Below are 23,468 nucleotides of genomic sequence, written 5' to 3'. Positions count from 1 at the left end.
TAGGGATTTAAAAAAAAAAGCACTGGGTGGATTTTTATCATTATAGGATGGATGTTTACACACACTTCCAACACATGTTCAAACAACTTCAATGACCCATTAAATACCCCAAAGTGTCCACATTTCTAAATGTTACCATTCATATTACACGAAAAGTTTTAGTTTTAATAAAGTGTTCATAATTAAAGAAACAGCCATATACTGTACAACAAAACCACTTTGCAGAAAATCTGATGCAGTTTTCTGGGTTTGCACCAAGGCACATGACTGAATGGTGAATTATTTTTTGCTAAACTTTTAATGCCCAGCACTGAATGTTTAATTCAATGCAGAAGGACAGTGTGGCTCCCCTGGCCTGGCAGGTCTTGTTAGCAGGTCAGGTTTCCCCTGTGTTGACCATCTGGGCAGTGAGGTCCGCAGCTGGATTATTAATAAGATGGTCAGGCTGAGAATGTGCTTTTTGATGAACCATTGGACATGTTTGGCATTAAGAACACAGCTTGAGTCTACCTTTAATATCACTACTTTCTGTATTTATGATATAGTGTGCATTACAGCTTCTGTCTGCAGTGTTAAACAGCATGTGTGCTGGATTTGTAATGGTTTCATCATGTCATTAGTATTACATTAGATATTCACATAAAGTCTTGCTCTAGCACTCATTCCTTCACTTATGTTAAGATAATGGTTTTCTATTTGAATTTTCTGTAGGCATTACTCCAGTCTTCAGTGTCACATGATCCTTCAGAAATCATTCTAATATGTTGATTTGGTGCGTCATTTTTAATATCAATGTTAAAAACAGTTGTGCTGCTTAATGTTCTTGTGGAAATAATGATACATTTTTCAGAATTATTTGATTAATAGAAAGTTCAAACGAATGGTATTTGTTTTAATAATGTAGAAGTCTTTACTGTGTTTTTTTTTTTTTTTTTCTTTGAGCAGTTTAATCTATCCCTGCTGAAAATTAATTCCCAAGTATTCATTTCTTGAAAAACTACCCTAAAAAAAAATTACTGACCTCAAACTTTTGAGTGATATTGTACATGAACACTTTGCATTTGAATACATACAAATATGAATGCGATCACGCTGACAGTGATTGATGAAGGTGTATTGAGTGAGCCAGAAGGTTGAGTTTAATTTGTTTGAGATGTTAAGTGTGAGATGTCAGGAGACAGGAAACGCCACAAAAGTCACACCTATTTGCATGCCACCTGCTTCATTTCCTCCACAACTTTTGTTGTCGGCAAGCAGTGTCAAGATGATTGACAGGGGTTGCTGAGTAGGTTAACGTGATTCTTAAAAAAAAGAACAAACCCAAATGCATTATTATGTATTATGCAACTTCCCCAGAGAGAATGAGTGGAGGCAGATTTGTTAAACCAAAGACCCTGCAAAATGGTTCTTAGCCATTTGAATTTTCCATTGTGGGCTTTGCTGTGCCATCAGTGTGTTCCCTGTCACACCTGTAAACATCTGTGCCACCTCAAACGGCTTTGTTAACAATGACAAGCAACATGTGTTTGATTCAGTAACCTTTTACTTCTTGTTGTTTTTCTTCTAGGAGACAATAATGGTTGGCCTCATCTCTTCGATAACTATTTTGGCATGCCCAGTAATAACCTTGGAACCAAGTCAAACGCCTGCTGTGAGTATGCTCTCATTTTTACATTTCTGCAAAAATTCTGATAATTTGAACCTTGTAGGGAATATCTTAAGGCCATGTTCTACACTTTTAGAAATGCAGTGTGCATACATTTAGCAGCTGTTTTTTGTCATTCCACAGCTGAAACAACAGTGAGAGATGGACAGTTAGAATAATACATGCACAAGACTTTTTCAGTCTGACATAATTATTGCCATTCACAAAATAAACACGTAATACTAAAAGTGTTTAACCGAGATGTGTGTCCTTTTTATTATCAGTATGATCACTTTTTGATGTTCAAAGTTTTTTGTAAAGAAATTAATACTTCTATTTAGCATTAAACTGACCAAAAGTTGTTTTTAATATTGATGATAATATGAAATGTTTCAAATGTTCAAAGTTCCAAACGTGAGTAGAATCAGCGCCGAAACGTGTTACTCGACCCGGTGACTTCTTATGAATGGCGGTGAGAATTTGAAATTGCTTAGTGTTGTCATAAAATTCACAACAGTTGTGATGTAATTATATAATAGGCTATAGTTTGACGCGCTACATGTCTGCTGTTACAGTACTCTTTTTAGTTTCGATTCACTGTTAGTCCTAGCTGCGCTGCGTGTGCTTGATTTGAGCCACTTTAAGTTGCATTTGGGAACACAACATTCGTCATTAGAAACGTTTATAAATCTGTTGTTGTTTACAAAGAGAAATTTCAGTGCAACATAATCCTTCAGAAATCATTCTAATATGCTGATTTGCTGCTCAAGAAACAAAAATAGTTTTGCTGCTTAATATTTTTGTTGAAACAATGATACCACTCAAACATTTGTATAAGATTTAAAATTTTAAAAAAGAGAGAAAAAAATTCCATCAGGCATGAAAGTGATAAAAAGTGAGTGAAGACATTTAAAGTGATTTCTATTTAATAAATGCATTGACAAATTTAATTAATACATTTGATGAATGCAAATAAATGCTGTTCATTAAACTTTATATTTATCAAAATGTCCTGAAAAATAAAGTATATCACCATTTCCACACAAAATACGAAGCAGCAAAATTGTTTTTAACATTGATAATGATCAGAAATGTTTCTTGAGAGTCAAATAAATTGTAGTGATTTCTAAAAGATCATGTGACACTGAAAACTGGAGTAATGATGAAGAAAATTCTGCTTTGCATCACAGGAATAACATTACATTTTATATTAAAATTGAAAACTTTTTTTTTTTTTTTTTAATTTGTAATAATATTTCACAATATTGCTTTTTTTTTTTTTCTTTGTTTGTTTTTTTCCTTACTTTATTTTGATCAAATAAATTCAGCTTTGATGAGCAGAAGATATTTATTTCAAAATCATTAATAATTGTAATGTTTCCAAACTTTTGGCAGGTACTTTAATAATAATAACAATTCTACACTCTCAGAAATGAAGGTACAAAAGCTGTCACTGGGGCGGTACCTTTTCAAAAGGTACATGTTTGTAGTGACAGCTTTTGTACCTTTATTTCTGAGAGTGTATATACTTTATTATAATATATTATAGTACTTTATTATAATATATTATGTTATTAAATGCTGCTTTTTATTTTTTACAGGACAATAGTATGCATTATTACAATATAAGATATATCTTTTAATGTGCTAAAATATATATTTTTAATAATAAGTGCTGGGGGCTTGGCTTGTGGGCGTGACTTGAGGCGCAGTCAGATTTTCCTTCTTTTTTGTCTCTAGCTGATCACATGCCTGTTTTACCCGACAACCTTCAATCCTTTAGGCATATGTGATTCTGTTGACATTTACACTCACGTACATATTAAGAAAGAGAACAATATGTGAATAAACGTACTTTGTTTCTTTTTTTAGCGTGTCTGTGTTGCACATGTCAGATGAAATAATAAATAAATGGCATTTCTTATGTTTTTTTTTTTCTTTCAGTATTTATTGATCCTTATTCATTTCAATTACAGTTTCTGAATGTTATTTACATATGAAAATAGCTTACATATAAACGAATGTTATCAATGTATGGTTTTAACGGAAACTTGTTTTTACCATTAGTATACGTGAGGCTGCTTGCGTATTTGACGGTTTCTATTGGATGATTTAGGGTAAACATACAAATAGCTAGTAGTTACTTAGCCTCTAGTGTGTACTAACATTCTAATTTAAGTAAGAACTTACAAATGGCTGGTGCAACCCTACCCAGATCTAAAGGTGCAGAAAGAGTTTTCTGAAAAACACTGTTGCAAGTGGACCGAGCACCAAAACACACTTCTAGCCAATCAGCAGCTAGGGGCGTTTCCCCACTCATGATTGGGGAGTTGCCTGTGTTGCGTGTTCGTAAATTTGGGGGGGGGGCAGAGCTATCAAGATAGAAGTGTAATCCTTTTTGGTAGGAGCGTGTTTGATTTGGTGATTTTAAATATCACCAGCATTTCTCAGAAATCACTTGCCGCACCTTTAATAAACCAATAAGCCAATTGTTCTGAAATTGAAGTATACAATGTATACATGTGGTGCGCTGCATAATCAAAAAATACTGTCAAAACACCTCTAATTGTGGAGAGCACATAATAACATAGCTGTAATGTTTGTATGCTCACTGAATTGGTACAATTTAGATGATTTCAAACAAGCAACTGACAGCTGATTGTCATGAATTCACTTCCGATATTGAACACTTTGTCTTGTTTAAGGAGTCTTTTCATGTCCCACTTTGATATTCTGTTATTTGACTGACACACTTTGACAGGCAACATTTTGCTGTCAGATGCTGTCAGTACAGCTGTATTTACCAGCTGACCACTTCATAGCAAACAAAACCACTTGATCATTTCCAGACATCACATTATAAATCCCTGCTAGTGTTTATTTGATTACAGCTTTTCCAATCAGCAATATTTACTCATGTTTGGAGATTTTAAGGCATGTGCTTCTGAAGATTGGAGTCATGTGTAATGCACTGTTTATCCCAAACGTGATTGGACAGACAGGTTAATGGCTCAGCACAGGCAGCAGCTGTCTGTATATTGCTCACTTTCTCTCACAAGCAAAAAAAAGTTTTCTGTTCCTTAAAAAAAAAATTTTTTTTATTAAATTTATTTTTTATCATTTATGAAAGGCTGTTTGATAGTTTCAAAGTTTTATTACTGTGAGTCTTGTGCAGGAAATGAAAGAAGATTAGGGCAACTGCTCATAAGTCTTATACAGCTTATATCTTGAGGCTCATATGGTTTATGGTTGGAGGTGATAGGCAGTATTGATCACAGATACATGCTCAGATGGAGCTTGAGTGTGTGAAAAATCAGTGTAATATTGCAGAGTCACTGCAAAGCTCCAGTAAACAAACATGACACTGAACAATATGTGACCTTTAACCAGCTAATCTCAAGGTGATTCTTTCCTCTCAAGTTCATGCAGGTGTCCTACAGCTGGAGTTCATTACAAACATGATTGTTGTATAATTTAAAATAAATCAAACTTCTATTTGTACAATGTTTTATTTGAAAAGTCCTCGTAAGCTATAGTTCTTTTAAATTAATGTAATTTTACTATATAGTACAATGACATTTATACACAAAATCTAGATAATGTTTGTGGGCCACTGTATATACGAAAATATGAGCATCAGAATTTAATCTTTTCTAACCATATGAATGAACATTAACTAATAATATATTGCCATTTAAATATGTAATGTAAAAAATGTTTTGTATTTTATCATTTGAAATTATTCTAAAGTTTAAGCATTCCTGGTTATAGCATGAAGCCTATTTCTGCCTCATAAGAAAAAATTAAAAAAAATCATGCTTAGGTAATCCATGATTATTAAATAAAAAGTAAAAGATTATGAGATAAAGTCAAAACATGAGATATGTCTAAATTATAACTTTAATTCATAATTATGACATAAAAAGAGACTGACTCAAAACAATAATTATGATTATGACTTTATCTAATAATTTATTTATTTATTTATTTTTATGTCATTTTGATTCTTTTTATCTCATAGTAATGACTTGCTATGTGGTCATCTTTTTATTCCATGATTGTGAGTTAGTACATTGTAATTTTGACTTTTTAAGTCATAATTATGACTTTTTATGTCATTATGATTTGTCAAAGTGTGGTGGAAATGAGCTTCTATTAATTTACACTTCACTGGTCAGAAATAATTTTTATTCACTAATATTGTCCTCCAATGAGCTTAGGTCATTTACATAGCTAAACAGCTTAAGGTTTCAGTTATAGTCGATGTGCTGGAAACATACCTTACATGCACCCCAGCACATGGGCCATTGTTAATTAATTAACTACAAGCAGAACTATGCAAGCCGCACTAAAACGACCCGAATAACCAATTAAAATCTAGCCCGTGTTGGCAGTGATGACTTTGCTGTATTCATACCCTCATTACCAGCAAATTTAGCTCTGAAAGCACAAGTTGATTGGTCTGAAGACATCTCTGCTTTGCCTGCATCACTTCTCTCCTCTTCTCCCCAAATTAGTCACCGCGGGCCATCCTGGTGATTGTGGGAGTACGATTTATTTTTCTTGTTGTCGCCTCCCTGCATCTTTTGTTCTGTCTTTGTGCTTTCACATCCTTCCCCAATGTTTAATACAGATAAGACTCTGTTTGAACAATGTGTTGGGCCACAGATGGTCTGTCAGAGGCATTTACGTTCCCTGGATTTGAGGGCAACTGTTTGCTCTGTTTAACTGCGATAAAGAGCTGGTGTATCTCGTATGGCTTAATTCTGTCTGGGAGACTGAATTGAACTATCCAACTGCTGACTCCATCAGATTACACAAATTCCTTTTCAGTTTTCACTTAAATTCACTTTTAATTCAAAATCCGCTGTTTCTTATTTTGGATAATCTGCTGACAATATGTATGAATGACAGAAAATTATATAATAAATCCTATTTTTTTAAATAGGTTAAATTTCATATTCATAAATGTAATATCTATTGAAAAAAAGCTATTTCCTTTACAAAATAGAAGATACTGATTTTCTATGAAGCATAAGGCAAGTAAAACATTTTAAAATGTTCATTTAGACAAGTTCCCCCTACTTGTATATGTTTTGTGACATTCCTGTTTTTCTCAAGTATTTATAACATGACTTCTGTTAGTTAATTAATTAATTAAAAATTAAAATTACTGTTTCAAACTGTTTTTTTTTTTTTAAACACTCCCTCTGTTTGCCATTGGTCAAACAAACAGATAGTCCTACCTCAAATTCATGCTATTGGTTGTACTTTTTGGAGTAATGAGCCTACCAGTGGCTTACTTAAGCTTAGAGAAAGCATTTAACATTGAATTATACACTTGCCCTTTAAATATTTGATTTCTCTTGAGAGCTCAAATGATTATAATTAGGAAATCTTAGTGGAACTTATCCTTAACCCAAGCTGACTTAGACCAGTTTGCAGAAATAATTTAGTGCTTATTAGTTCAGCATGACTGTTCACATATTAAGTGTTATCACAGATCAAACTGTAATGCAAACATACTTTTTGAATACCAAGTTGTATATCTAAAATGTTGTCTGGTTTGTCTCCCATTTTATCTTACCCTTTCTGTCACGCAGTGCTTGGGACTGTCCCAGCTGAGTGCCAGTGCAGGGACCTGGAGCTTGACTGTGACGGTGCTCACTTTAAAGAAGTCCCCACAGTATCCATTAATGTCACCATGATGTGAGTTTCATGGCTTGTGTGTGGAGTGTGCCTGCAGTTTGTTGAGTTTGTGTGACTCCTCGAATTTGCATGAGATGCCAAGGAAGTTAAATCCGGGAAAGTTATTCTAACACAAATATTTTTTGTTGTTGTGCTAATTGCAACAATATTTTTTACAGTGCACTGCTCAGTTTAAATGGCCTGTAGTACAATACGTTGCTGTTAAGCGTGAACACCATACCCCCACGATATTATGCCAAGCACATTTTGTTTTACGTGGATATTGGAATGCGAAGTACAACATTTTAAATTAATTTGTTTTTGCTTGTTATAGTAGCTTCTTATATTTTCATTCTTGTTGTAAACTGTTAAATTTAAAGGATTTGTTGTGGAGTGAGGGGAACTAAAAAAACATGGTTTTTCAATATGTTTGGCTGACTGTATTTTAGTATGACAATGAACAGGCTGCGTTGTCAAGTTAGTAGCCTAATGCTTAACTGCATGAGATCGCTTCAATTTATTTTTCCTTATAAAAATGGAAACAACTTACAATACTCCTTAAATTGTGGTCATATAAGAGTAAGACATTATTCAAAACTATTCTAATTATTTCTTTTATTTGTGTACATTCACAATTAAAACAACACATTATGCTTTTGTAAAATAAAGGAAACAAACAGGATCACAAAAATGAACTGAACTTCTGTATACAGTATAGGCTGCTACTTGTTGCACAGTTTGTTTCTTTCATTTTGTTAGTTTATTAATTATTCAGAAAAATATAGGCCTATTTATTTCTTTTATATATGGCTTTATTATGTTTTTCTCAGTTCGCAGAAGCGCTGCAGGTGCATGACTTGACCATGTGAATCCTCACGTTCTGTTGTTTATGCTGCTTTTTGTGAGCATAAAATTAATCCATGGAAAATTTTTTAGGTATTTTTAATGGGTCAGAGCCACGTATCAATTTAAATTTAATTTAATTGTAATTTAACATAATCTTTTCGGTTAACAGTTAATAATGGCTTAATGACCATCAGTTGTCGGTTGGGAGAAATAAAATAACCAAAATAAACATTTCTATTTTCAATACAGTATATTAAAAGTTAATAAGAAAAATAATAATACAACATGTTTATGAATATTGCTTGCTCAAGTATCTAAATAGTCTATAACATAGTACAAAAAAAAAAAAACTCATGACACTTGTTAATAGAAATTAATTTATGTAGGCCTATTTTCACGTTGTGGTGCAGGAGAAACGCACAAATACGAAGAGAACAACAATAAACGGTCTTTAATAATCCACATAAAGGTAATCCATACTAGGTAGACTAGACTGAATACAACTTATAGGGGAACGTAAATGAGGATAATTGACAAGACACACCTGAACATAATGACACAATCAAGGGGAGACAGAAACTAGGTCAGAGAACATGAGGGGTGAAATGAAAACAAACACAAAAGTCCATGAAGTGTTACACCTATACAATTTAATAATAGGCTGTATAATAAAATTGGATGAAGAACAGGCTACTATGTGAAATTACAATTTTAATAGAAATTACAAAATTAATAATTGTGCTACAATTTGGCTACAATTTGCAGAACATGTGAAATTATGTATGGAAACAGCTCAAGGGCAAAAATATTTTGCGATACACCAAAACTTATGCAACAATTATTTTTTAATTTTTTTTAGGGATGACATCATCACGCACGCCATTTTATTGGTAAAAAGCCAGTTGGATTGTAACAGACTGGTTTGGGTACCAACATGTACATTTAAAGTACTAATAAGGTACTTTACGGTACTCATATGTCCCATTTAGGGGTAAATAAGGCACAAAAATGTACCTTTTAGCTTTTGTATCAGAATTTTCTGAAAGTGAATAAACATTTGTGTCTCCAAAGAGTTGTACATGTGCTTTAGAAAACAAGGGAGCATTGAAAATGTCTCGGTTACGTACGTAACCCTCATTCCCTGATGGACGGAACGGAGACGTTATGTCGTGACGACATAGGGGATTCACTTGGGAGCCCCAATCACCTCTGACTTTGGCATTGCAAATGTTGACAAGCAAGCATGTGACAGACAAATGCCATGCAAAGATCGCAACCTTCCCATCGCCCCAGCGCAAATTTGCTGACCTTGGTACCGGCAGGGACCACAGGTGAGTACAACGCTGCTGGTGATAACCAAGCCGCTGTTCCTTTCCCCACAGAATTTCTTAACAGAAGGGATTTTGACCTTCAGAAAAATAGCTTCAAGTCTTTCCTATTTTGTTGCTACAGCTTGGCAGTAACGACGAGGAAGCGAGCCTTCCGGAGAAGGGTGCTACGGATCCTGCCCGAAGGGAGGTGACATGTGGAGACACTGATATGGACTGACCCAGGCCTGGGGCAGTACTACATACGGAATGGGACTCTGAGGCAGGTTCTACCTATGAGTAGGAAGGAGGGCTGCCAGCAGAGCCTGACAGAGGGAAGACACGGGCTTACTGAGAGGGAAACCTTACCGTGGAAGAATACACATATGGGATTACCTGCAGGGAATCAAGCCATATGTACAGGGGCTGACTGGAGACCCGGGCAAGCTAACACCAATACTGGGCAAGGGTGCTGGAGGAACTCCACCAGGGTTCGCAGTCCGGCGAACTTTACTGGAGGAGGAAAAAAGCGCTCGCATCCCCGGGTGAGGGGGAATGGCGCAGTAAGCGTGACACCGGCCAGCTCTTCCCACCACTTACCTGTTACCCAACACACAGGAAGAAACTAGCTCAACGCGGAGACTGTAAAACCTAGCAAAGCTGTGCCCACAGCTCTACATATGTCTGCCAGAGAGGTGCCGTGCGCCAACGCATAGGAGGAGGCAACACTCCGTGTGGAGTGAGCCCTCACCCCCAGGAGGCATGGCTTGCCTTGAGATTGGTACGCCAAGGTGATGGCATCTACTATCCAGTGGGCCAACCTCTGCTTGGAGACAGCCTTCCCTTTCTGCTGACCTCCGTGGCAGACAAAGAACTGCTCAGAGCTCCTAAAGCTCCGGGTGTGGTCCACGTATATGCGCAGTGCTTGCAGGTTCACCACCTGATCGCGGAAGGGCATGGTGGGAACCTTGGACATGTATTCAGGCCGATGTCCCGGGACAACGTGAGAGTAGGCTGGCACTCTCTCACACAAGGCACTCTTTGCTCACTGAAAATTCTTGGAGGTCCTCGACCCTCTTGATGGAAGTGAGCACGGTCAGGAGCGCTGTCTTAGCAGACAGGAACTTCAGCTTAAGTCCATAGGCTCAAAGGGATCCCTGTGAAGTCTAGTCAGGACGATAGAGAGGTCCCAGGAGGGCACCAGGGGTGACCTAGGAGGATATAACCTCCTGACATCCCTCAAGAACCTCACGATGAGATTGTGTTTTCCCAGGGACCGGCAATCCACTGCATCATGATGGGCCGCGATAGCAGCCACCAGGGATGTGGCCGAAGCCGAATACCTTATTCGGAAAGGCATGGATAATGGCTTCAAAACGAATAACTGATTTATCCAAATAACAGAAAAAGTATTCAGCAGACACAATCACATGTTTGGTGGAACAGCAAGTGCTACATTAGTGAGGTCTGCGGTTGTTAAGATTTGTGCAATAATAATGGCTAGTACTGCTTTGATAGCGTTTGACACAGTTTCGTACAGATAATATCATGGTGATCATTGCATTTGTCTAATGAATGTGGTCTCCTCAGCAATAAACTATCCGCGTGCTCCTTTTTTGATTGCTGCCTGTCAGTGCCGGCGAAGCAGTGTTGCCAGATATTGTTACAAATAAAACAAACACAACCAATCTCCTGAAAAATGCACCAAAATAAGTTTAAATCTTGTATTTTGCAAATAGGATACAGAATCCCTAACCTCAACCTTCATCTTCTTATTAATGCCCTAATTACTTTATTAACGCTGTTACATTAAGTATTAAAACAAGTCCAGCAATGCTTATAATAACTAGATCTGGCAACATGGCAGAGCGGAGTGGAGGCTACACTTGCGCCAAGCTCCTTTACTCCTGCGTTTCGCAGCTGCTGCGAATCAGCCACCTGAATTTATTCAGCGACATGATTTTAAATAATTTTTCATATGTTTTCAAATTTTATTTTTGAACATGAAACATTTACGGAGGTCTGGACCTCATAGCTGGCTATAGGCCTGGATGTGTAAAGTGAATGAGTGTAAACTATAGCCTATATGAACAATTTAAGTGCAAATCAATAGCCGCGTTGGGGTCTATGCGCATCTCTCAGAAATCAGAGCTTTGTCTGGCGTTATATCAACTTGACAAAAATATCCTAAAAACGGTCCTAATTTCAAACCAACTTTAAAAACGCATTACATTAGCTCTTTTCGTGAATAGCATTGCATTTAATTATACAAGACGAAGAAAAGCGATGTTTGATCAAGGCTTTTGGAGGGTCCAAATGATTTGTTGCGCTCTGTTGATAAAAAAACTCGTAAATGATCACAGACTCCCGCAACACATGATCTAAGTTACTTAAAGTTCAAGCGAGCTTTATTGTCTTTCTGCTATGAGTAGGCTACTGAACTCTTTTTTTCTATTTCTATTTTTTTTTTTTTCAGCTTCTTTTTTTTTTTACTAGTGCTCTTATTTAAGATTGTGGATGCTTGTCTCTTGTCAAATTTGTACACAAAGTTTCACTGGAAAATAAGAAGAATAAAGTTATTTTTCTTTTTTGATAAAGTTTTAAAGTTATAATTTTAATAAAAAAAAGAATACTTTCTTTAGTTACAAGGCACATTTGTTAAAACTACGAATCGAACAGATTTGCATTTAAAATGGTATTTTCATGTAATTTGACGAACTTCCGGTTTAAGCCACGCCCACTTCCAGATCTATCCCAATTCAGATACAGATACAAATAATGTACTGCACACCCTAGCAGCCACATACACTTTCAAGGTGGAGGGTGGCAGCCTACGCTCCAACCTCTCTTGCAGGAAAGAAGGCACTACTCCAATAGTGCATCTTCGGGGGTCTTCTCGGCGAGAATAACACCAGTTTGCGAACAGACTCCACTTCAGTGCATAGGCTTGCCTTGTTGAAGGAGCTCTAGCCTGAGTGATGGTGTCTACCACAGCCTGTGGCAGGCCACTAAAGTCTGCCGTGTCCCGTCCAGGAGCCACACATGGAGGTTCCACAGATCTGGACGCGGGTGCCATATGGTGCCGAGGGAGTACGCCAGGGAGGGGCTGTCGTGCGGAGCATGAGTTCTGGAAACCAGGTCCGGGTGGGCCAATATGGCGCAACCAACAGGACCTGCTCCTTGTCCTCCCTGACCTTGCACAGTGCACAGTGTCTGTGCGAGCAGGCTCACTGGGGGAAATGCATACTTGCGTAGCTATGTGCCAGTATGTCTGTGCCGAGGGGGGCCTCGGTCAGGGAGTAATACAGCTGGCAGTGGGAGGACTCGCGGGAAGCAAACGGGTCTACCTGAGCTTCCCCGAATCGACTCCAGATCAGCCGGATCGTCTCAGGATGGAGTCGCCATTCTCCGGAGAATGTGAGCTGTCATGAGAGCGCGTCGGCTGCACAATTGAGCTCCCCGGAATGGGCGATTTGAGCTGCACCTGATTCCAGAGGAGGAGATGGCGGGCGAGCTGTGACATGCGGCGTGATCGTAGACCTCCCTGACGGTTGATGTACGAGACAGCCGCAGTGTTATCTGTACAGACCAACACATGCTTGCCTAACAGCAGTGGCCGGAACTGCCGCAAGGCCAGATGCACTGCCAGCAGCTCTAGGCAGTTGATGTGCCAAAGCAGTCGAGGCCCTGTCCAGAGCCCCGAGGCTGCCTGCCTGTTGCATGTAGCACCCCAGCCCGTGCTGGAGGCATCTGTTGTGACAACAACATGCCGGGACACTTGTTCTAAGGACACCGCAGCCCGTATAAAAGCAAGGTCCGTCCAGGGGCTGAAAGAGTGGTGACACGATTGTGTGGTGGACACATGAAGTGTACCGCGGCTCCATGTCCATCTCGGGACTCGTGAGTGCAACCAGTGCTGAAGTGGTCTCATATGAAGCAACCCGAGCAGCGTGACTACGGCTGCAGATGCCATATGCCCCAGGAGCCTCTGAAACTGTTTCAGCAAAAACCACTGTCCTGCCTCTAAAGGAACTCAGGCAGTCCAGCACTGATTGGGCGTGCTCATTCGTGAGACGTGCCGTCATACTCAGGGAGTCTAACTCCACACCGAGAAAAGAGATTCTCTACACAGGGGAGAGCTTGCTCTTTTCCCAGTTGACCCGAAGCCCCAGCTGCCTGAGGTGCCGGAGCACCAGGTCCCTGTGATCGCACAACGAGTCGAATTGTGCGAATGAGCCAGCGAGGCGGGCTGGGCAGCGCAAGCCACGCTCCCAAATACCATGCAAGTGGCACCAAAGGAACAACCGATGTACCCGCAGTGGTGCAGCGAAGGGGAGTAGGGCTGGATGGTACAGAAGGCACTGCGTTCTGCTGACTGCACCGTAACACCAACCAGGAGCAAATCAAAGAGGTGAAAGGCTTCGTGGAGATCAGCATACTTCTCATCCACTCGGTTCCGAAGCAAAAATCTGAAGAGTGGATCCAACTGTCGCCTATTTATACCCATATGCACGGGGAGTGGCTCAGGTATGCAAAATCCACTAGCCAATATTCATTGGCGTTTTCTCTTAAAGTCAGAGGTGATTGGGGCTCCCAAGTGAATCATCTATGTCATCACGACATAACTTGTGGTGACCGACAGATAGGGAACTGAGATAATTGCATTAAAAGGTAATTGTTCCAACATTATTCTTCACACAACTTAACTGTGAAGCTTCATTCTCATTTGTATTCAATGCCTCATGAAAATCTCTATTGTTCACATAATAACTGGCTGATACAAACCTTTCTAGCAGTTTAATATGTGGATTTGAAATGCATATTTATGTATCAGCTGAAGCTGCTTCTTAATTAAGTCCCAATTTCCTGTATTGCGGCTCTGTTTGAATTTCCGCTGTTCATTAGTATGCCACAGTGAAATTCACATCTACATATCAGTAATGCGGACAATGTGGCAAGGTGTATTAAAAGCAAAGTCACTCTCTGATTTCAAGTAGACACGCTGCGTGTCTTCTCTCTAAGGTCTCATGAAAATCATTGCTTTTAAACAGCCTCTCTTTATTAGGTGAAACATAACGTTTTTTATAAAGTCAAATATTCCCATGCATGCCTGTGTTTCCTCTTGAATATAAAGTATATCAAAAATGAAGCAGAGTCACAACACATCTTATTTTTTGATACTCAACATATTTGGCACAAACACAAAACATATACATACAGCTTAAATATAAATATATGAATTTGTTAGCATGTCATTCCTAGGTTTATGAATACATGTAACTAGATTAGGCCTATAGCAGATGGACATATCAGTCTAAAGTAATCTGACCTAAATAATTGTATCATTGTCTTCATGGTCATGTCATGTTTATGTCACTCTACTCTATCTATCTAAAAAAAAGAAAAAAAACCTTCCTGAAGACTGTTTTGACGGGTTTATGGAGAAAATGAATAGGAAACATATGGCCACTGTAAAGTGTGCTGTCACTTTTGCATTCTGTTTTGATGTGTACTTTTAAAAAACACTTTAGTAATGTCTCTTTTGTTCACGTTGCAGGTCCCTACAGAGGAACCGGCTTAGAAAGCTAAATGCTGACATGTTCTTGAAATATCAGAGCCTTCAAAAGCTGTAAGAGCCTCTCTGCTTCACTAAGTATATCTCCTCCTTGTCATTGGACTGTATGGATGTTGTAATGCTATGAATGCCATCTTGGCATTTTTGCAGATGTTCTCAAAATGTTGTTTGCTTGTCCTCACTGTGCCATCGTAGTGAGAAGTGAGTGAAACAGAGATGTAGAGTGAGATTAAACAATCCCTGTGGAATAAAACATTCAGTGCTCTCCACAGGAGCTGAGCCAAACACATTCAAGCACTGAAGAACTTGAGAGCGTTCTCTTTTTTTTAACCTGACAAAAATGGCTCAATGTTTTTCTTTCTCCGGCTGTAGAATTTTTCGAGTGTGTTTGCATGTCTTAATCTGACATGCTCGTTTGTTGTGAGTATCTGGTTTCTCATTCAGGAGTGCCAGCTGACTCAAACAGAATCAGCTGTATTTTTGTCCCAAACACCATTCTTGATCTAGTGACAAATGGAGGCTTCATTGTTCAAACAAACTTAATCTGAGGAATGACAAAAAAAATAAATACAAAAATGAAATAGGAATAGAGACCACAGTGCATCTTTTGTGGAGCTCAAACTTGTGTAAGCATTTTTAGGTTTAATGACAGAGCTGTTGGATATCAATATGAATTGGCAGTGAAGTGAGGTTCAGATGAAGTGAGAATGACTAGTCAATAGAAGAGCAAATCTAACTACATTTTAACACATAAAATGTGAGTTTTTCTTTTCTTTTTCTATTTCTATTTCTTTCTCTTTCTGTCTTTTTTGATGCAGATTTCAGTGCTGTGATGCTGGGGTGTTACTATATTGTTGCTCTAAGTGTTCTAAGTACTTTTTAGTGCATTGTATACAGTTGCTAAGGTATTTGCTTATTCAAAAACTTGAGCACATTAAGTTTATATGATAGTCTGGTCCCTAGTCACAAAATATGGACCCTTTTTCAATATGAGTCTATGGGATTATACACTGCTAATCTATGCGATTATATTTTTATAATGTCACAAAAGATTTTTTCCCCAAATAAATGATGTTCTTTAAACTTTCTGTCAAAGAATCATATTAGAATTATTTCTGAAAGATCATGTGACACTGAAGACTGTAATGGTTGTTGAAAATTCAGCTTTGCCATCACAGGTATAAATTACATTTATTAAAATGTAATTATTCAAATTGAAATGTAATTTAAATGGTTTTTACTTCATTTTTTATTTTTTAATAAATAAATAACCTAACTTTTTCATTTCTAAAGGCCCATTTCTGAATATAGGCTTGTATAAAAAGCAAGAGTCTGTGTTTAAGGCACTTCTGTTCCTTGAGAACATAATTAGACAGTAACATTTTGTGTTATTTCTCTCTCTTTTATCGCTTTTTAATGCTTCCTGGAACTTATTTCAGGTATCTCCAGCACAACCGAATTAAAGCAGTGCACCCACATGCTTTCAGAGGCCTTTACAATCTGACGAGACTGTGAGTCAGCAGACATTTCTATTGTCCATGCGAATATGGTAAAACTTTAATATGCCTCATTTGCTGAGAGTGACAAATGGGCTCGCAGTGAATGATAGATTTTTTAATTTGCTTATTTGCTTTTTTCTATGGTCAAAATGCTTTTGGCTACTCTCAGACAGCTGTAATGTCTTATTTTCTCAGGTATCTCAGTTATAATCGAATCACCACGCTACTTCCCGATGTGTTCCAGGATTTGCACAAACTAGAATGGCTGTAAGCGTTTCTTGTCATTCTCACATTTGCTTTGAAAATGTCTGCTAAATGAAGATGGATTTTCTTATTCAGTGCTTTCTTGCAGATAATTGCAGTGGCACATGTCAATACAACTTCTCTAATGCCGAGTACTGACCGTATAGACAACACAAATTTGATGTAATTTCTTTGTGATATAAGGAGTGATTTCTGTAGCAGCAGTCATTAGAAGTCACTGAAGATCTGCTCTAAAGAAACACAAATGATTGAACTTCCATCACACATCTAATTGAATGCCATTGAATTATGGTTCAAAACCCTTATGCATATATTAGTGTTCTTTGAACAAATATTTGACAAAGCACTTCAGTTTGTGAAGCTTCAGTGTTTTTAATGAGCTTCTCCTTTTTTTGTCCTGAAGGATTCTGGAGAACAACAATATTCATCACATCTCCTCTTTGACCTTCTCTGGTTTGCGCTCCCTTGTGCTTCTGTGAGTTTCAGCCTGTTGCTATTTTGGTGACTTATCTTCCGTCTTTCAAATGTAAATCTTATATTTTAACAAATGCATAGGAGCTGTTCTCTAAACATTTTTGTATTTTTATTTATTTATTTAGTTTTTCAAAAATATGCTGCACTTTTACGTTGTCTTATAAACCTTTTGCCTGTGTGTGTTTCAGAGTGTTGTTGAACAATGCTCTCACAAAGCTTGATGACATTTGCTTGGAGATGCCGCGATTAAATTGGCTGTAAGTTTGAATACAACATTATCATGATAAAAACACTTATTATTTATTCACGTAGTTATTAATTTATTTCCATGGCTGGAGATTTTAGAAAGCACTTTAATGTATTCACTAACCAAAAAATCTGAATAAATCTATATTTGCATTTTGCTAGTAAGCTGTTAATCAGTAAGTAGAAGTGATTTGTCTTTTCTTTTCCAACTACATATTCAATGCACCCAATTTTTTCTATTTCTGTTTGCAGAGACATTGAGGGAAATAAGATGGAGACTGTGGGAAATGTGACCTTCAGGTCCTGTAACATGTTAACAGTCCTGTGAGTATTCCCACCCTTTCGTAACAGCTGCTCAAAACTCTCTTCCTCTTCTTCCCGTTGTGCATTCAAGATTCACATGACCCTAATGGGCATTGAAAAAGTGAAGTGAAAGTGACATGTGGCCAAGTATGGTTACCCATACTCGGAATTTGTGCTCAATTTAAAAGTGCACACACACCCGGAGCAGTGGGCAGCCATTTATGCTGCGGCGCCCGGGGAGCAGTTGAGGGTTTCGGTGCCTTGCTCAAGGTCACCTCAGTCGTAGTATTGAGGGTGGAGAGAGCGCTGTACATTCACTCCCCCCACCTACAATTCCTGCTGGACTTGAGACTCAAACTCGGAACCTTTAGGTTACGAGTCCGACTCTCTAACCATTAGACCACGACTTCCCCTCCCCCTGCATGAGGAGACCCCAAAGGATTTCGAGTCCATCACCTTAACCTCTCGGCCACGACTACTTGCGAATGTATTCCAGTATTAAAAATAGGGTGCAACAGGTCATCAATTTCCATTTGTGTAAAAGGCCCTTTCCATTTTACTTTCCAAAACACTAAATAAAATAGAATCAGCAGCATTTAAAATGTCCAATATTTAAAAACAAAACAAAACTAAAAATTTGGTACACAAAATGCTTATTCTGAATATGTTCTGAAATAAGTACACAGGGAGCCCTTTACTCCTCTAGCTGCCTTTATATTTATGTTTTTTAAAAACAAACAAACCATTTATTTTGTTTAATCAATAATCAGTATTTATCTCTTGAAGTCACATAACTTTTTTTTTTACTCATCTGCCATATTTATGATCATCAGTGGGGGAAAGTAATGGCGTAGACCCAACCAAATCTAATATTCACAGACATTTACATATATTAAATCCTCAATCCATCTACATATATTAGGGCTATAAAGTATCTGGAGATGAATTATGGATTGAATATATGTAAATGTTAAATGCTAACTGAAAAAATGTTGTCTGAGACCTGGGATGGATTGAATCCAATGCTCAACATTTTTGTCTTGGTTTCTCTGTTCTTTACGTCCCACACTGATAGTTAGACATATGCCAGATTAACATATTTTTCTTTTCTTTTTTTATCATAATATGAAATAAATCATAATGCAATTATATTTTCAGATACTCATACTTAAAGGAGGCTTTTAGCCCAGTTGTACCCCACTCTTAATATTGAGGTCCTTCTTGCCAAAAACACCAAAAATGAGGTCAAACATATTTTTAGGGAAAGCATTTTCCTCTCCCCAGCTCTCGCTTTTCATTTTTAATCAATGTTCTGAAGATATCTGAGTAAAAGAATTATCTGCTTTTGTTCATTTTGAAGCTTAATTCAAGGAACATGGAAACATTTACATATTAAGCAGAATAGCAATGTGTTTGGACTTCAATTATGAATATAATTCTATATTACTCGAATTATTATAATTTCACTGATTATATGCAAGAGTGATTAGAGGTCAGATTCCATTTACCTTCTAAATTGGTTTTTGTTTTTGTACTCACCACCACTGACACTGTTGTGTACAACTACGTAATTCCAGAAGTATAAAATACTTGAGTAATTTTACCTGAATACTGTACTTAAGTATTATTTTGAGGTACTTTACTGAAGTGCAATTTAAACTGACTATTTTTACTTGATTACATTTCTGAAGAAAGAAAAAAAACATACTCATTACTCCATGAAAAGTTCTCATATTTTTACATTTTATTTTCTTTAATCTTGCACACATAAAAAAAAAAAAAAAAAGGTAAACAGAAGCTCAGATGCATGTGCTTGATGTGCGAGAACGAGAATGTGTGTGTCTGCATGCTCAAGATTCTCCTCTCTTGTTTTTATTTTCTCTTGGTTATTTCTACTTTTTTAATACTAAAGTACAATTTGAAGTTGTGCTTTTCTACTTGTACTTATTTAAATATAATTTATTTTCACTTGTAAATGTAAAAGTAAATGTTAATGTTCTGATAAATGGTAATGTTTTTTGTTGTTGTTGTTTTTTTTGCAGGGTCCTCCAGCGTAACCGCATTAGTTACGTCCACGAGAAGGCTTTCTCTCTGCTTCGTAAACTGGGCGAGCTGTAAGTTCTCAGGCATTCCACTCCATTATAAATGTTTGCCAAAATAATCACCACAAAGTGTTCTCTGGAGTTTAGTTGTGACCCATTTCTGTTCTATTTTTGAGAAGCTAAGCAAAAAATAAATAAGTAAATAGAAATAAATAAATCCTCCTTGCATGGATTTCCTTATCAATTTCAAAGTCTGGTTTGGTCTTACTCCCACTCAGCTCGACCAGTTACGGGACATCAGTCATCAAAGAGTTTGGCATCAGACTGCCTTGCTCATCACTTCTGTCAACAGATGCCTATTTGAAAGGCAAAAGGCATGAATATTTTCTCTCCACAGGGATTTGTCCAGTAACAGAATCGAAGCAATCCCTCCTGATCTTTTCGTCAATCTCGGAGACCTGCTTCAGCTGTGAGTCTTCCATTTAGATGCACGTTACAAACAACCCCAAACTGCTTCTAATGACTGTGTTGCGGGGGCGTGTGGTGGGCTTCTGCAAAATTGTGATTTATTTTTAGTCCAATATGAATTTGTATTACAGTTCCATTCCAGGTTAAAGGATTATGGAATAATGGAATAACATTACTACATCAGTGACTGATAAAACGTCTGATTAATAGATTAAGTAATATATGAATTGCCAATAATTAAATGTGTCATCATGTAGCCTATTAATTCCTTAATAACATATGGTATTAACTAATAATGCCAAGTAATGTGTTAATTACCACAGTGGGTCAAAGCTATACATTTCAGCTTTCAGTTCTCTGCTTTATTTAATTATTAGCTAATGATTTGCAAAGATATCATTATGTTATGACTTTAATTGTTGAGGCACATGGCTATTGGTACTACAGGATGACACATTTAATTAATTGCAATTCATATACTTAATCTATTAATCAGATAGATAGTCGCTGATGTAGTAATCATTAATGAATGGTTTAGGTCTCCATGAGTCATTCATTAACTCATGATTATCTGTGCATTAGTTAAGAATGAATTGATGCAAATTAGTGCCCCCGTATTGTAAACTGTTACCGTAGTTTTTGTTGTTGTTTGTATGATTATTAACATACTATTTACGAAACCAAAGTCAGATGACAATCTAATGCAGTTTATAGTACTGTTCAACTGTTTTTAAAATTGATATTAATCAGACTTGTCTTGAGTATCAAAGGAGCATATTAGAATGATTTATGAAGGATAATGTGACAGTGAAAACTGGAATAATGATGCTGAAAATTCAGCTTTTTAAAATGATTTATTATATTTTTTCATCAGTTAAGAAATAATAAATACAATAGTACAATAAAGAAGCATATTTTGTATAGTTTTGTGTTGTCGGCTGTTACATCAAACATGAAGATACACCTTTAGTTTAACCTGAGAGGTGTTTGCAAAATGTGTTTATTAATTTCTATACTGTCAGTTATGGTCTTATCTAAACATTTTCATATGCCTTTTCCTACCTTTGCAGAAAAAATGCCTCAGCTCTGCACAGATCATACATTATAACTTTGACATTAGAGATATATTTCCAATCAGTTCACTCGCCTCCTATTTGTCTGCAGGAATATTTCATATAACCCTATCACAGACCTGCGTGTGGACCACTTTGACAAGCTGCATAAGTTAAAGTCACTGTAAGTCGTTTTATCATTTCCTGAAGCTGAAATAGTGGAATAAGTAAGAAATATGTTTTAAAGATTTTGTAAACTTTCCACAGTGAATATTGTTAATAAACCAAGAGACACCACAGAAATAGCTTGCAATTTTAGTAATGTGCTGTTTGCGGGGAACCTTTCAGTGCAGCACAATGGTCGTACCCAAACTTCACGCCGTGAAGATTGTCTTCTCCACTACTCAATAGAGGAAAAACAATCTGCTTTTAGGTCATACTTCAAAGACATCCAGAGAGCATCTTGGGCACAAAACTGCGTATTTATAAGAAAAGGAAAAGGGAAAAAAGGGCTAAAGCATTGTAAAGTGAATACTGAAATGCTAATGATGGTGGTTTTCTAAACAGCAACCCCTGAGAGAAAGCTTTTTGTGTCATAGGAGCATTGAGGGAATCGAAATTGGGAACATTCACAGAAAGATGTTTGAACCTCTCAAGAACCTGACTCACATGTAAGTGCTGCTTTTTGAAAGTTTTGATAACAAAACGCTTCTGCTTGCTCAGTTTCTGAAACTATATTTTCTGAAGTAGTCACCATTGAGAATGATCGTTTTTTAATGTTGAATAATGAAGTGTTGAGACTGATGTTTGAGATATTCTGCTTGAATTGCCTGACAGCTGACCATCTCTATAATTATTTGTAGTTTAAAACATTAAACAAATGACAGCAGACAAAATGCGGACATTTTGTAATGTTTTCTCTCTGGAAAAACCTCATTAAAAAAGATAAAGACAAACTCATTAGTTCTCATCTCAAAAATTGACTATAATATTTTGTATTCTATTAATTATTCATGGCAATCATTTTCCTCCATGACCTGGTATAGTAATTGGGAGTGATTCGCCTGAAAATATGGAGAGAAAAACAAAACAAAACAAGAGTGTCTGGAATATATATTGGAGTGTTTACAATTCCCTTTTCAATCTTTTCAGATACTTGAAGACCCAATATTGTGTCTGTCTTCTTTGCATATCTTGCGGTATATAATTCACTCTATGAAAAATGAGAACACTCGATGAATCTTGCAAGTAATTTACAATGCTTCCTCTCGGAGCGAGACTGAGAGTGTGCTTTTTTTGTTGACTGTGAAATTCAACTCAAGACTTCCTTGCTGTTTCTGGAACTATATCAGTTCTGTTCAGTGTGAATCTCTCCTCTCTCCTGTTGTCTTCCCCTTTATAAACACCTTTCTCAGTAAGGACAGGATGAGTGACAGCAAAACACCGTCACAGCAGCTAAGCAGCAGCTCTCATGTGTTCAATTAGGCAGGGAGTTGAAGCAGTGAGACAATAGTAGAGTTTGAAGATTGTTACAGTTTTATTACTTTAGTAAAGATTGAAAGATACTAATTAATTAGATGGCTAATTAAATGATAGACCCATTTACTATTAAAAAATAAGAATGATTTTAAAGATACATGTTGTGAACAATTCAATGATTAATATTTATTTGTTGTTGTGCTAAAGCCAAAATCATTTTTTGAAAAAGTATCTGTAAAATTTTTCCACCTATTTAAAATATTTACTATAAGTGTTGTGCATATATATATATATATATATATATATATATATATATATATGCACAACACTTCTAATAATAAATGTTGATCAGCTTATAGACAACACAATTAAAAATATTCTTGAACATATGAATATTTTATTTGCATTGCAAATAAAGAGATGTGCTGTCAGATGAACATTTTGAATAAGAGAAGTCATTTTCACAAATCTATATGCACTTAATTGGAATCCAATAAAGCTTTAATTGGAAAAAATTGGCTATTAGTTAACATGAACTAACAATTCATGCTTCTAGAACATTAATATTAAATCTTAATAT

At 36.8% G+C, this 23,468-nt stretch overlaps 1 protein-coding gene across 2 annotated transcripts in view; it reads left to right on the top strand.

Annotated features, from left to right (window-relative positions):
* The window catches only part of rxfp1 (relaxin family peptide receptor 1), a 77,884-nt gene that overhangs the window by 46,904 nt on the left and 7,512 nt on the right, over positions 1-23,468 (top strand). Inside the window, exons 2-14 of one of the 2 annotated variants that reach the window (XM_058798930.1) lie at positions 712-772; positions 1,568-1,651; positions 7,249-7,354; positions 15,044-15,115; positions 16,501-16,572; positions 16,756-16,827; positions 17,228-17,299; positions 17,487-17,555; positions 17,797-17,868; positions 19,890-19,961; positions 20,287-20,358; positions 21,522-21,593; positions 22,009-22,080. In XM_058798930.1, the coding sequence (XP_058654913.1) occupies positions 1,612-1,651; positions 7,249-7,354; positions 15,044-15,115; positions 16,501-16,572; positions 16,756-16,827; positions 17,228-17,299; positions 17,487-17,555; positions 17,797-17,868; positions 19,890-19,961; positions 20,287-20,358; positions 21,522-21,593; positions 22,009-22,080 (863 nt within the window). In that variant the 5' untranslated portion in view covers positions 712-772; positions 1,568-1,611. The remainder of the gene's footprint in view (positions 1-711; positions 773-1,567; positions 1,652-7,248; positions 7,355-15,043; positions 15,116-16,500; positions 16,573-16,755; positions 16,828-17,227; positions 17,300-17,486; positions 17,556-17,796; positions 17,869-19,889; positions 19,962-20,286; positions 20,359-21,521; positions 21,594-22,008; positions 22,081-23,468) is intronic. The other variant, XM_058798929.1, reaches the window with a different exon arrangement.

Source organism: Onychostoma macrolepis, chromosome 14 (assembly GCF_012432095.1).
Source record: "Onychostoma macrolepis isolate SWU-2019 chromosome 14, ASM1243209v1, whole genome shotgun sequence".
Taxonomy (NCBI): domain Eukaryota; kingdom Metazoa; phylum Chordata; class Actinopteri; order Cypriniformes; family Cyprinidae; genus Onychostoma; species Onychostoma macrolepis.
Note: the sequence above shows the minus strand (reverse complement) of the source record. Positions and strands in the feature narration are given on the sequence as shown.